The sequence below is a fragment of the Siphateles boraxobius genome, unplaced genomic scaffold (genome assembly GCF_051911475.1).
Source record: "Siphateles boraxobius isolate OS27281-9 unplaced genomic scaffold, OSU_SipBor_1 5, whole genome shotgun sequence".
NCBI lineage: Eukaryota > Metazoa > Chordata > Actinopteri > Cypriniformes > Leuciscidae > Siphateles > Siphateles boraxobius.
In genome coordinates this window covers 14,113,654-14,129,230 of record NW_027509141.1, presented here as the reverse complement: position 1 = coordinate 14,129,230, position 15,577 = coordinate 14,113,654, and the positions used below count along the sequence as shown (strand labels likewise).

Here is a 15,577-nt window from a genome sequence, read left to right as displayed (position 1 = left end):
CCGTTCGGCCTAGCTCTCTTCCCTAATGCATGAATGCAGCTCTAGTTCCGTTGAGGCTTCAGGGTATCAGGGTGTGAAATTATATCGACAACTGGCTTATTATGGCCCAGTCACAAGAGCAGACAGTTCGGCATCGAGATGACTTGGTCACGATGCGGGCACAATTGTCTCCTGCACGGATCGATTCCATCCTGACCACGGTGACCAGGATAAAGCTAGGCCAAGCCATCACTGTAAAACATTTCAGAGAGTGTTAGGGCTCATGGCAGCAGCATACAATGTGATTCCATTCGGCCTGCTGCACAAGAGGGCCCTGCAGTGGTGGTTGAAAACCAAGGGGTTTCCCCGAGTGGGAACCTGTTCCGCATGATCAGGGTTACGCGCAGATGCCTTCATTCCCTATCTATGTGGAAAAAAGCTTGGTTTTTGTCCCAAGGCCCCGTGCTGGGAGCGTCATGTCGCCAGAAAGCCGCTTCGACAGACGTCTCCCTCACGGGCTGGGGCGCGGTCATGGATGGCAGGGCACTGAGGAGCTTCCTCCCAGACCTCAGGGCCACCACGCAGACAGTGTGTCGGTGATCTCCTTCTTGATTCATCAGGGGGTTCTGAGATCGCGCCCTCTATCTAGATTGGCGCATCAGATCCTTCTGTGGTCTCAGGGGAAGCTGTTATTTCAGAGCAATGCACATCTCAGGGACCAGAATCAGAGAGCAGACATCCTGTTGAGGCAGGGGCTGAGGCCCGGGGAATGGAGACTTCACACTGAGGTGGTGAAGTCGATATATATGAGAGGTTCGGCCCAGTGGGTGGATTTGTTCACGTCTCGAAGGACGTACTACTGTCCACTGTGGTTTTCTCTCACCCATCCCGCCCCATTGGGGATGGATGCCATGGTACAGACGTGACCGAGGCTACGTCTGTACGCTTTTCCCCCGATCGTTCTGCTTCCGGGAGTTCTGGAGAGGATCCTTCGAGACGGGATCAGTCTACTTCTAGTTGCCCCGTATTGGCCCGGGTATGGTTTTCAGACATCATAGCACTCCTGGCAGGCCAGCCTTGGCAGATCTGAGGAGGGATCTGCTTCCACAGGCTGGGGGCTCAATGTTCACCCTCAACCAGACCTGTGGAAACTTTGGGCCTGGCCCAAAAAGAGGCTGGCCTGTCGGCTGGAGTGGTTGAGACCATACTCCGTTCCAGAGCTCCTTCCCCAAGGAGATAGTACGGCCTAAAGTGGAACGTGTTTCCACTTGGTGTAGAGAGCGTGAGGTGGACCCAGTTAACTGCCTGGTTGGCTTCAGTGCTGGAGCTCCTCCAAGATTGCCCCCCGTCCACACTCAAGGTGTACGTGGCTGCCATTGCGGCTTTCCACACTCCTCTGGGTGATGGGCCTCTGGGGAGACATCAGCTGGTTGTACATTTCGGTGGGGCTCGTGAGACCTGCGGCTCGTACCAGAGTTCCCACATGGGACCTGGTAGTGGTTCTCGAAGGTCTGGTTGAAGAACCTTTCCTTCAAGCTTTTTAGCTTTTTTATTAGCCATTACTTCTCTGAGGAGAGAAGGAGACCTTCAGACGCTCTCTTTAACTCGTGGGTGCATGAAGTTTGCTCCAGGCAACATTAAGGCTATCTTGCATCCCAGGCCAGGCTATGGGCCTAAAGTGTCATCTAATGTGGCACAGCCTACGGTTCTGCAGGCTTTCATCCTCCACCTCACGTGACGGCGGATGAAGAAAGACTTTATTTGCTCTGTTCTGTCAGAGCTCTCAAGATATATGTCCAGAAGTCTTCTTCATGGCGAAAGTCAGACCAGTTGCTGGTGTGCATCGGGCTTCCAGCGTCCAAAGAGACCATCAGTAACTGGGTCATTCAGGCTATCTCTATGGCCTATCAGGTGCCCAGCTTGCTTTCGCCTTTGGCCGTGAGGGCTATTTCAACTAGAGGCATATCCCTCCTCTAGAGCCCTCCTTTGAGCCCCCCCCCCGATCCAAGAAGTGTGCGATGCAGCAGGACGGGCCACCCCTCATACTTTTATCTGATTCTATAGCCTGGACATTTCTTCTATGCCAGGCACTCAGTGCTTTCGTCCTAAATGTTCCTGTGCACAGCTTCACACTGGGACAGGCAGAGTTTGTTGTGGCATAGTGGGTACTCGTTTCCCAAAGTATCGTAGTCGACGCAGTTCGAGTTCCCTCGAAAGGGAACGTCTCGGATTAAGACTGTAATCCTTGTTCCCCTCCGCCACGCCTTCCCCTGCCTGGGAGCAACTTGCTTCATTGCAGAAGCTAACTCTGTTGTGTGCCGGCGTCCCTTTGTAGCTTTCATGTATGCCGTCACATGTTACATCATGACGCAACACCAATCAGGATTGGATTAGTTTCATTCATACTTCAGATACGTTATGCTAAGGGCGTTCCCCAAAGTGTCGTAGTCGACGCAGTGTCTTGTTCCCTTCTCAGGGAACAAGGGTTACAGTCATAACCCAAGACGTTTTTCCCTTAAGCGAAGGACAAAAAAGAACTTCGCTGTGAGTATTATAGGGGCCTTAAGATCTAAGGAGAGAAACTAGGCCCTCATCGTATCACCACATGGTAGATTACCTCTTAATAGACTTTGAGCTTTGGGCTTGCTGGGGCTGTAGCCCCACCAAAAATTTAGAAGAAAACAGACATATTGTCCTCTTGTAATCTATGAGTAGCTACCCTGATCTTTTTGAAGATTCACTCACATTATAAACGTCAAATAATATAGATTTTAATATAAATTCTTGCACTTTGTTCGCTCTAGCTCGTCTGGTGATAAAAAAAAATAAAGAGAAAAGGTTGTTTTAGATCTAAACATTGTTGAAGATTTTATTATTTAGAAAACAAGTAATTTTGCTATATATTTGGACACAATTATTTCTTCTGTCTGTGACTTTGGATTTCCTCTGTGTATGTGAAAGACCTTGAATGGAATGTTGTTTGCTGCAGAAAATTCTATTCTGAGAAGTCACATGGTAAAAGACCTTTACCCAAAACTATCTATAGGGTGTGTTACCTTCTTTGGAAGAAGATGTATGTATATAACTCTGAACCAAAATATACTCGGGAGCGCGCTGGAAGGCCAGAGGGCCAGTGGGCCGCAGGGCCGGAGCGTTAGAGCGTCGTTCTATGGAACGGGACGGCGTTCGAAAATAAAGTCTAATTATTTCTGGCATCAAAGATCTCTGCGAAGTTATTTTTCAGAAAGATTGAAAACCACAACATTTGGCGCCCAACGTGGGGCTTGGGTTTTGAAGCAGAAGGAACCACGAAAGGCGACATTGGTGACCGACACAGACAACAGTGGCCACTGTACTTTGAGGTGAGCAATTTTTGCTTTTGAAAAAGTGTGTGTTGTCACCAGTGAGCCAGAGTGGTAAGACCCTTTAAAAAGCTTCTCCAAGTTTAAAGAACTAAAAATTGAAAAGAGGATCTTTGATTCTAGAAATAATTGTCTATTGTTGTTGACGATATCAAGTAATGTGTTATAGCGCGGCGGAGCTCCCGTTAGTGTTTGCCTGTGTTAATATAACCTGGTGCAGATTGTATGAATACTGGTACTGCTGATGTGCCGCTAAAGGTTTTGTCATACGTATGTAAGGATTTGAGATGTTTGCTTGTTAAGTTTAACAAGTGTACTGGTTAAGGTTAATCAGTTGTTTTTTTATATTTACTGTTAAGGATAATGGTAAATGTTAATGATTAAGGTTAATCATTTTCTGCTCATTAAGGATAATGTGTATACTGGTAAGGTTATCAGTTTTATCTGTGTTTCTTATTAAGGTTAATAAGATAGCATGCGCACAGATAAGTTTAGCTTCTGGTTACCGCATTGTTATAGGTATAACGATGGCCTGCTCAGGGAAGCTAAAGTGAATCGCAGAGGACTGTGATAATTTTCTGCTCGTTAAGGATAACGATACTCATAAGGTTATGAGGTATTTTATCAGTGTTTCTTATTAAGGATAATAAGATAGCATGCGCACATATAAGTTTAGCTTATGGTTACCGCATTGTTATAGGAATGACAATGGACTGCTCGGGTAAGCTAAATTGAATCGCAGAGGTCTGTGATAGTTTAAAGTTATTCAGTGAAGTATTGTTTGTAAAAACAGTGAGAAACACTGTGAGTAGAATATAGCTCTGTGTGTTTGTGTGTAGGATCCTGTGCTGTGTGTCTGCTTGACTGTGCCTGTGGTTAAAAATAGGTGACAAGGAATGTGTGAATGAGCTTGAGGGACAAGTACTGTATAAATGATTGGTAGTAAAAATAAAGGAAATAGTAAAAGAAAACAATTGTTTCAATATAATAATCTTGCAGATTATTGTAGTATAAATAAGTTAAAGTATAAAATATATATTAATAAATGGACTGATATATATTAATGGATAAATAAATAAAAATGCACATGCTTAATATATTATATCTTATATCTGAAGACATCTAAAATTTGTATCTCATTATCCCTGAAGACAAAGTGAGAAAAATGATTCCATTGTAGATAATTAAGTTTGTGCTAAGAAAAAATAACTTGTGCAGTGTGCTAAAAGTGAACAAGATTGAGTGACAAAGTTTCACCAGTCATAAATAATTTACAGCAATCTTAGAATTGTAGTAATGTGAATTGTTGGAAATGGCTGAGCAAAGTTGTATTCACCATGGAGTTATTTTGAGCACAGCATGCAAATATAAGAGAAAGATTGATGTCTGATTTATGATAGGGAAAATGATTTAATTGTATTATACTCAGATAGTCAAAAGTTAGATTATTGCTGATATTGCAAAGAAGAGATAGCTTGCTTTTTCCTGCAACGAAGAACTTGCTTTACTAAAAACAGAATGGGAGAACTGCTGTTGTCAACCAGTGATTATTATATACTATAAAAGAACTAGGAAAAAGATGGTTAACAAGTGGAGTTTAGATAAAAAAGCTAATAGCTCAGGAAAAAATATTTATAAAGATTAATTTGATCTATGCAGCTCTCTGAGGGTTCAAGTTTCAGATGGCTTCAGTGTCGAATGGAAGAGGTGAAAGGTCAAAGACACGACTGCAGAGAGAAGAAGAAGAGTGGGTGAGGGGCTTTCAGCTCCCCTTCTGAAGATGACCACTCTCTGGCAAACTCAGCATGGAGAAAGACTGATTTAATGCTGGAAAAGGTGAAACTTTCACTATTTCACTGGAGACTTTTTCCTGAGGACAAAGGGGAAAATCCTGAGATGCAAAGCTGTGGCAAAATCTATCAAAGCCCAAACTGAGAAGGGGCAGAGAAACAACAGAGCCTATATTCCAGTCTACGACAACAGGCCTTTGAGTGACAGGCTGACGACACATGCAGAGAGACAGCCATGAAGCTTTAACAGAGAAAAACCGACCGACATCCTTCCCTTACGGGCACCACAGGTGTGGCAACTCCGATTATCACTCTAGAGACTGCTTCAAATTTAGTTAATTATTAGATTAACTTTATTCATTCTGATTATTCACTGGTCTCATAAGCAATTATTTCTATTCTCTGCTACACTAACCCTCTCTGCTTTTTCAGTATAGGTTCAAGTTCAGCCATATAAAAAAGAAAGAGAATACACTGAAAGAGACAAGTGGGTGCTCAACTCACTAAATAGTTCAATCTGAGGCTGGATTTGTTATAGTGAGGGCTATTACATTAAACAACTATAGGGCTAAAAGCATGAGATTATTCTGTAGCAAAAAAAAAAAAAAAAAAAAAAAAAGATAAACACAAAATGTCAAAGATTATTATTAGTGTTTGCTAAACAATGATACTGGTCACTCCATTTTGTTTTGGTAAGTTTTTAGAGATATAGATTGGAGAAAAAATTACTCCAAAAGTCCAAAATTATGAAATCGCAAAAAATGCTGTCAGAACTGGGATAATGAGATGGAAATGTTGTTGGCCATGGATCCAAGATTATGCAGAGATCTCCAATTTCATAAAGCAGCTCATGAGCAAAAAACAAAAAAGAATGGGAAAAATAAGAAAAACAAATGACAAAATGCATTTGAAAAATTACAATGGCAGGCTTATTATTCTAAAATGCTTAGTCTATTAGAATTTGTAAAAAGAAAAAAAAGGATTATAACAACGGTGTTAAACTAAACCTTATGATCATTGACACTTCTCAGTAGTGTTTGACATAGCTGTGTTGACCTGATCAGACCTTATGGCTAAAATTATAGGATGCCACATTTAGAGCACAACCTGCAAGAATGTATGCTGGCCAGTGTGTGTGTGAGAGACACTGAGTGTGAATGAGTGAGAGATGGTGTTTGAAGAAATACTAAGGCAAATCAATTATTTTGCCAATACAGCTGTATTTAAAATTTAACATGTGGGCCCACAGGGCAAATTCTGCCCAATAAAATAATGACCATGGATGGATTTGGTTAAATTTCCTGGTCAGGAACTGAAGTAACAATATGAAAAAACAAAGAATGAAAAGAGAAAAATAAAAATTGAAAAACCAGTGCCACATTTGCGCAGCGCATAACATATCTGACTTTCTTTGCAGCATAACACGTCTGCCTTTCTTTTCAGCATATCATGATGGAGCTCATCTTTGTCAAAAGTATGAAATATTGTCTTGTAACTTTTATATTGTAACAAAGTGGGTTGAGTATTGTCCAAGATGCCTAATAAATAGTGGGCTAATAGTGGAACTCAAGACAAAGAGATAACTGAGTTGAATTGACTAATTATAAGAGTACATTGAAATGTATTGTGAGAAAAATGCAAAAAGTTGCAAATAATGATCAAAAGTCAAATTTATGAAAAACAAATGAGAATATATGGATTAAAGTCCTGCTGTTAATGAAGGCAGAAAGGACACCACTCAGCCCACATGACCTTTCTACAGGTAACATCGAGAAGAACAATGGGACAGATGAGCAGATGATTGAAATCACATGTTGTTTTCACTAACAAAAATAATTAAGCTTTAATTTACAGACAGCAGCAGCTCGATTCCAGGAAGGATTCTGGAACAAGTCTAACAAAATGAACCAGTAACTGTGCTTTGTAATTTCAGAGGAAGTGATCAACAGAGTGACATTTGAGTTCATATCTCTCAACTTAAAATACACCAACTGACTTCAGCAACCCCCCACAACTGAAGTGAGGGATCAAGGACATGCTGACAATGAGAGAAAGAGTCCATTGCAACGAACGACTCACTGGAGACACCCTGCTAAAAGATGTAATGAAAGATGACAAGACTAACAGAATGATCAAATCATAAATGGAAAGAAAAGACAAACTTGACCAGAAACACAGGAATGAGAAGAGCTGTGCAAAGGAGAGAATCAACAGAGATGAGTACAAGCTCAAACAATAGTCAACTTCAGCCCTTGAATAGATTCAGTAGCAACTTCATAATAACCCCATCAAAACATAAAAATTATTGAAGAGAAAAATATATTACGCAACATAGAAAACAATGATAATGACTAATTAAGAAAAGAAACTAAAATAATGTTAACAATTAATTTAAGAAATTGATATAGCATAGTGGGAATTAAGACAATTCATGAAGGAAAAAATTAGAACTAAAAAGAACTTTTAAATAAATCTTAATGGGTACTCAGATGAAATTTGTCAATACAAGGGTATACTTAATTAATTTAAGACTACAGTTGAAATTAAAGCAAGTATTAACAAATATTAAATTTTAATTTTAATTGATAAGAATACAATTTGATTCAAAATGCAATTGATTAGTTAAAATGATATCAAGTAGTGCTTGATAGAAAGTATAGAAAGTTTATAGACTTAGAGGAAGTTATTGAAATTCGATAACAAACAGGCCCTTGTGAACAATCTAAATGGCACCAGAGGGGGGACAAAAATAGATATTTGGCATTCACATGAAGGACAGATTGTTGAACCAATGAATACTTTTGAATATTCTCAATCCAGATGCGCAATGGTTTTAAACAAGTGCGCAAAGGGGGGAGTAAGGTAAGGAAATTAAAATTTAAAATTTAAAATAAAGTTAAAATTAAAGGCATTTTAAATTAAAAGGCAGTTTTGTGAAATTTGTGGCAAAAACAAAGTTAAGAAAAGAACAGCGACAAAAATAGGCCATATATCAGTATACAAGAAGAACTATTAAAACACTTGGTAATGGATTATGTGGACATGATATAGATGGGTAAAAGCAATGAAATCAGCAGAGGAGGGGCAGGAACAGAAATTAAATCTCTGACAGAGAAGTAATCCTTAGATTGGAAGTCTATCAGAAATAACGTCAGATTATATGTCAACTAAACAGAAGTATTGGAGATTAAAAATAAGTTGCATATGAACACAAGGAAGTTTTAATAATAATTAAGTTATAATGCTAATGGTTTAAATGGTTGATAGACAAACTTTTAGATTGTTAGATATAAAGAAAAATAAATGTACATATAAGGAATATGTAAGAGTGCAAAAAGTTATTTGCTAGAGTTATTTTTCTAATTGTCTAATGAGTTTATTGAATTACTTTTATGAGATAAATGTAACATTGCTCTGAAGCTTTCTTAGTTAGAGTGATTACATGAGACATAATTAGTTAATTCATGATAGTTGATTTAGAAATTAGTAGAAAAGAAGAAAAAGTATTCAGTTTAGTCTTGAACTGAGGAGCTACAATGAGAATGAGAAGCAACACGCGAGATTAAAAAGGTCAAAATGGAATTTATTGTTTAAATTTGGTAATAAAATAGACAGTAAGTGAAATGTATTGCAATTTATTAGATAGGTGTAAAGTGTTCTGTTCACTAAAATTGACTGACTAAAAGATGGATTCTTCGAATTTAAGAATTGATATTCTTTCATAAAAAGCGATAAAAATGATAGAGATATGTATACCCAGCCATATTCTGAATTAATAGTCATATGGATCAAGTAGAACAAAAATGCATAATAAATCAATTAGACTACTATAATAAGCAGATATTTATTATAATGCTTTGTCTGCATTAGGAGAAAAACAATTATGTGAAAAAAGTAAACTGACTTATGTTTGGTGATCAGTGTTGCACTTTTACTAAATAATATTGCGCAGGGAGGAAAATTTAGCAATTACGATTGAGTCAAGAAAAACTTAAGAGCAGAAGTTAAGGAAAACTTCATAAAAGTTTGGAAAATTAAGGTTTGCTCAATTAGGGATATTGAAAGTGGGTTATTATTCTGTTGTGTACTTTGTATATTAAGATCACTAGTTGGAAAACCACGGTTAAACGAATGAAAATGCGGAAAAAAGATAATGAAAACTAATTTGAGAGGGCAATCAAATTGATATTTACAAACCCTGGATGTTGATTCCAGTAAATGAGAAATGAGGACGAAGAAGATGATTGATGAGCAAGACCCTAGAGGATATCTACACCGCAAGAAAACTTTCAATAGTATAAGAGACTTTTATGTTTGACATACTCTACATAACTGTGTCAATGACAGGCAATGCTGAAACAAATGTATACACACACTTATAACACTGTCTTATTCTTTGGTTTAATTTTGATTAGGGAGAATTCGAGTTCCCTTTCGAGGGAACTCGAACTGCGTCGGTGACGACACTAGGGGAACGCCCTTCAGCGTAGCACGTCTGAATTTATGAATGAAACCGAATCCAATCCTATTGGCGTTGCGTGATGACGTAGCGTGTGACGGCATAAGCGGATGTGTACAAAAGCACGCCGGCACACAGAAAATGTCAGCTTTTTGCTATTCAGCAAGCGCTCTGTGTTGTGGTGAAATCAGTTTGTCCTATTTGGTGTTGTTTGTCTCAGTTCTGATTTATTGTGAGAATGAGTGAGCAGTTTAAAAATTGTGTGTTCCCGTGCCCTCGCTTTATCACGGCTGGGGACACACACGAGATGTGTGTGGCTTGTTTAGGAATGCAGCACGCCCAAGCAGCTCTCGAGGGGGCTGCTTGTGGCCACTGTGATTCTCTTTCTATGAGAGTGCTGCGTTCCCGTCTGGCTTTATTTTCTGAGGATGGCCAGATGCGCGCTCCCCGCGGTTCAGGTCCCGCATCTGCCGAGGCGATGCGGCGGCTTAGATCGTGGGGTTCGCAAAGGGAGCTTTCAGAGGGGATCGGGACTGCCGAGGCACTTTCCCAATCCTCATCTGAAAGCTCAGATTCCCCTATCCCCCGTTCGGGAGCCCGTTCCGCGGCTTCTCCCGTTCGGGATGCAGACCCAGTGCTGCAGCTGTCTGATTCTGAGGAATTAGATGTGCTCAGCGTCGTGGAGGGGGATCTGCATGAAGCACACACACACACACAAACTGCACCAGTTATAATGAGCTTTTGGAGGTGGTGACACGGGCTGTGACTAAACTGCATATTAGTTGGCCACAGGAGAGGCAGGAAGAGCGAGTCAGAAGTAAACTCGACGAGCGCTTCCTGCAGCACCGCGCACATCCTCCACGCCGGTCTCTACCGTTCTTCCCGGATTTACACAACGAGTTGTGTAAATCCTGGAACAGGCCCTTTTCAGCGCGCCTGTCTAACCCCCCGATGTTGAACTATAGTGACATTATGGGGGTTAGAGAGAACGGTTATGGGACGATGCCTCGGGTTGAGGAAGCTCTAGCCAGTTACCTTTCACCCGATCTTGCATCGTCCCTTAAGACACCGGCGCTGCCCTCCAAGCCATGTCGCACTACATCTGCGTTGGTGGGCAGGGCCTATATGGCGGCAGGTCGGGCTGGTGCGAGCCTGCACACGATGGCCATTCTGCAGGCGTACCAGGCCGACCTCTTAAAAGGCATGGACCAGGGCGAGGGTCCTACTATGGAGGATATTGCCGAGCTTCTTAAGGCCACAGACTTGTCTCTCCGGGTTACCAAGGAGACGGCCCGCGCCATCGGCCGCTCCATGTCAGCTCTGGTGACCACAGAGAGGCATCTGTGGCTTAATCTCTCTGGCATCAAGGAGAAGGACAGGGCTTTTCTTCTTGATGCACCCATTTGTACCTCTGGTCTGTTCGGCGAGGCGGTTAATGGTGTCGTCGACAGATTTCCGGACACTAAGAAGCAGAGTGAAGCGTTTAGGCAATATCTCCCTCGCCGGTCGAGGTCTAGGAAGTCGGCTGCTAGAGGGTCAAAACAGCCACAGCCGTCATCCAGCTCCTATCGCCAAGGCCAAAGAGGGAGTGTCGCTTCTAGAGGTCCCCCTCAAGCAGCTTGGGACCCTAGGCAGCGCTCTCACCCACAGCCTTCTGGAAGGACGGATCTGAGGACCGTCATCCAGTCCAGGAAGGCGAAGGGAAAGAGGTCCTAACTCCTGTGGGACCTCTAAGAGCGACCGAGGTCCCCTCTCTCGTCGGGCCCTCAGGAAGCTGGCGTCAGTATCCCGCCGTCTCTGACGCATCGGGACGAGCCAGCTTCCAGCGAGCACACGCTGTCTTCTCTGCCCCAAAGGCTTGCAGTCAGACAGCGTTCGCGCTCGCACACTGTGGGTCGTTGTCGGTTTTCCCCTGCCGGTCTTCCGCTTCAGGGTGCCGCCAAGGGCTTACACAAAACACTGGACACCAGCCCCGAGGGGCTGGTTCCCTTGGTGAATTTCGCAGAGGCATGGCAAAACCTCACGAATATTTCTCCATGGGTCCTGCGCACTGTGGAAATTGGGTACAGACTACAGTTCCAGGTCCGCCCACCAAAATTCAACGGGGTGGTCTGGACGTTAGTGCGCCCAGAGCAGGGTCTGGTGTTGGGACAGGAAGTCAACTCGCTGCTAGAAAAAGGGGCCATAGAGCGTGTTCCCCCACTAGTCAGAGAGTCCGGGTTCTACAGCCGGTACTTCATAGTTCCAAAGAAGGATGGAGGGTTGCGTCCAATTTTAGATCTGAGGCATCTGAATCGGTCTCTAAGGAGATTCAGGTTCAAAATGCTCACTATTCCCATTATCGTGAGTCAAATCCAATCCGAGGATTGGTTTGTCACGATAGATCTAAAAGACGCCTACTTCCACATCTCCATCCTTCCATCTCACAGGAGGTTCCTAAGGTTTGCTTTCGGGGGCGAAGCTTACCAATATCGGGTTCTTCCGTTCGGCCTAGCACTCTCCCCTCGCACCTTTACCAAGTGTATGGATGCAGCTCTAGCACCCCTGAGGCTCGAGGGCATCAGGGTGCTCAATTACATCGACGACTGGTTAATACTGGCACAGTCGAGAGAGTTGGCGATTCGGCATCGAGATGTCGTCCTCGCCCACATCCAGAGCCTGGGGTTGAGACTCAACACGAAGAAGAGCGTGTTGACACCAGCCCAGAGAACCACGTTCCTGGGAGTGGTGTGGGACTCAGTCACGATGCAGGCACAATTGTCTCCTGCTCGGATCGAGTCTATCACTGGAGGCCAGGCCGAAGAAAAAAATCCTGGAGCTGCCACTGTCTCCCTATCATAATTTGCTGATCCCATGTTGTTTCGAACCGGTAGGATTTTCTTTCTTCTGTGCAGTGTTGATATTGTTAAATGAAACTAAAGCAATTGGAAATCATTTTAGAGAATTGAAATAAAATAAAAAATATTAGATGGAAAACCTCAAGAAAAAAAAAAGGATAACTAAAATACCTGAAATAAATTGCCATAAGAACTGTGTTGTAAGATAATACACAAACACGATGATGAATCTTTAATAAATCCACAGGCAGGTAAATCCAAACAGAGAGAAAGGCTTTCAACACAGGTACACATGAACGAGACTTGACAACAATGAACAGATGCAGAGGAACTTAGGTATACATCGAAATGAGGATGATTAACGATAACACACACCTGAACTAAATGATGAAATCAAATCAATAACCATGACAACCAACTCAACTCAGGAAAATGGTGCAAACTGAAAAACAAAGTCCAAATGTTGTGTGACTGTGACATAAATAAGTTGAAGTACTAAATAACCTAAATTAAAAATAAATAAATCCTTAGTAGACATAAAAAATTGTAAAAGTATCAAATGCACGTTAAACTACTAAATGACTAAAACTAAAATTAAAATTAAAACTGAAAAATATCAAATTAAAAGCTAATTCAGAATATTAAATTAATAGTTTATAATGCAGTTTTCGCTTTCATTGACTTTCATTATGTGGGCAAAAACAGTTCACACAATTTTTCTAAATATCTTCTTTCGTGCTCCAGTCAAACAGGTTTGGAATGACAAGAGGGTGAATAAATGATACATTTAAATTTTTGGCTGAACTATCCCTTTAAGCTGACGATTTCACAAAAGTGTTTCACATTTGAATTGCCTCTAATTAATGGAGGACATAATACCTGTCAAAGAGCTCTCCACCTGTGACCAGCTCAAGGATGAGAAAGATCTCTGTCTCGGTCTCAAAAATTTCCTTCAAACAAATCTAAATGAAAAAAAAGTAAGAACAGTCACATCAGAGCAAGCCCATCCATATTCTCATGGAAAACAATGAATATGAAATATTTCATAACAACATGAAGAGAATCTCACAATTCATTGCGGGGAACATAATATCTTACAATATTTGGATGACACAGACGCAGCAGTACTCCAATCTCTGTCCTCACAATTTTCTTGTCAATCTGAGTTGATGACACAGTGAAAATAACCTCAAACAGTCATTCTGGGATTTCAGGAAAATTTTAAATATGCTCCTATAAAATCACCAATCAACTTACAGTTTTCTTCAAGACCTTCACAGCATAAGGTTTCTCAGTCGGCTTCTCTTCACAGCGAAACACAACAGATGTGGCACCCCTAGTGATTAACACAAAGCAATCGTAATATACTCATAATTAAATAAGGATCCTAAATTTGATAAACGTGCATCATAGAAAGTACCATACGCAAACACATATCGCAAAGTGACAGATAGGAAGATGCTAATAAAAACCAAGAGGTTTGATGAAATAAAAATGTTGGCATATTTCACGACTGTGACCACCACTCACCTAATCTTGGAGGATCCTACCTACATTCTCCCTTCCCCATCACGACTATTATGTCCTTGGATTTCCATGACAACTGAGTATAAACAATCAGTCTACATGAGGACATGAAATCTTAAAAAAGGAATACACATTTAATGACACATACTAAATTAAACTGGACCAAAAATGAAATGGGCCTATTAAACTTCAGACAAGGCTCTTAAAATGCTCACATATAAAAATACTCAACACAATGGATTCAGCTTGATGTTGTCACATATTGTGTGGGAGAGATTAAACACGAATAACACGAAGATGATAAAGAAGGTAACAGGATTTAATACCAACAGGTAAATCCAACAAGGTACTTCAACTCACAACTACAAATAGACGAGACCAGACAAAGACACACAAACATAACTGAACTTAAATAGTGAGAGGATATCAAGATGATTGTTAGGTGCACAGCTGAAACTAATGAGTGTCCATAACAACAAACTAAGTACTTATTGAAAACAAGTGCTTATTGAGTTGGTGTGAGAGTGTGACAAAACGCCCCCTCCTGGAAGGCGTCCTCACGCCGTGGTGACAAAGGAGGAAAAGAGGATGAGGTGATGGCAAAGGGTTAGCAAAACAGGCAGAAGACACAGGAGGAGGTTCTGGAGGTGGACGGCCGACCAGGAGGAGGTGGAACACAAAAGTCCAGGGTGGAGCAGATGGTGGTTAAAGCCATGGAGGAGCATTGAGCAGAGAAAGATAGTTACTGACCCATGCCACAGCTGAGTCTGTGCCCCATGGCGGCGTCACAGGAGGGCAGAGCCATGGAGATGTTGTCACTGACGCCACCATAGGGACGACTGCAGGTGACGGAGACATGATCAAAGAGATCAAGGATCCAGGGCAACGGGTCAAGGAGGAGTGGAGCACACAGAGGTAGAAGGCGGAGCTACAGGCTTCCCACATCCAGGAAGAGATGGCTCCCAGCAGTCCCAAAGCGGATCGACGCCACTGAGAGGAGGCTGAGGTGAAACTGAAGGACTGATGGGAGGCAGTGATGACTGGGTGGCAGGTTTGGTTGGGGACTGGAAAGTGATGCAAAATCCAACAAAAAATAAAGTCTCCAAAACATTTAGGAAAGGGAAGCTGGGTGGGACCAGAGAATTAGAAACGTAACAGACAGATTCAGATGGTAGAAAACTGGGCAGAAAGTTAACCTCTCCAAAATCAAAACCCATGTATATTTTCTCATGTGCTTGCCAAACACTCTCTCTGAGGCAGGAGGGTGGGGCTCCCTTCCATACCCTCATATTCCACTTGCACTCCCTCAGCAATGGATGAAGCTGCCGGCTCACACACCTGGTTAGGCAAGCGTTGCTCAGGTTCCGTGGTGATGTTCTGCTCGATCACCCTTGTTGACGTTGGCTCGAACGTCACTCCGAAGTTCTTCTCTCGGTCTGCAATGGGCTAGGGCAGCCGATCTCCACAGTCTGGGTGTTGTTGGCTAGGCACTGGGTAGTTAGTGGGGCTGGTGGCAGCACCCACTCTACGTATCTGGTGAAGCTACCTCGAGGGCCTTCCCCGGACAGCTGCTCTCTGGTGGCGGTGTTGAGGCCGTTGTCCAGGAAAGTTGTAGCTGGCATG

The 15,577-nt window shown here is 42.2% G+C and overlaps 1 protein-coding gene across 1 annotated transcript in view; it reads right to left on the bottom strand.

Annotated features, from left to right (window-relative positions):
- LOC143711442 (calcium/calmodulin-dependent protein kinase type IV) overlaps positions 1–15,577 on the bottom strand; it is a 248,848-nt gene that overhangs the window by 231,091 nt on the left and 2,180 nt on the right. The window contains exons 2-4 of the mRNA XM_077202902.1: positions 13,685–13,763; positions 13,526–13,588; positions 13,307–13,389 (exon numbers count right to left, since the gene is read on the bottom strand). Of these exons, the coding sequence (XP_077059017.1) occupies positions 13,307–13,389; positions 13,526–13,588; positions 13,685–13,763 (225 nt within the window). The remainder of the gene's footprint in view (positions 1–13,306; positions 13,390–13,525; positions 13,589–13,684; positions 13,764–15,577) is intronic.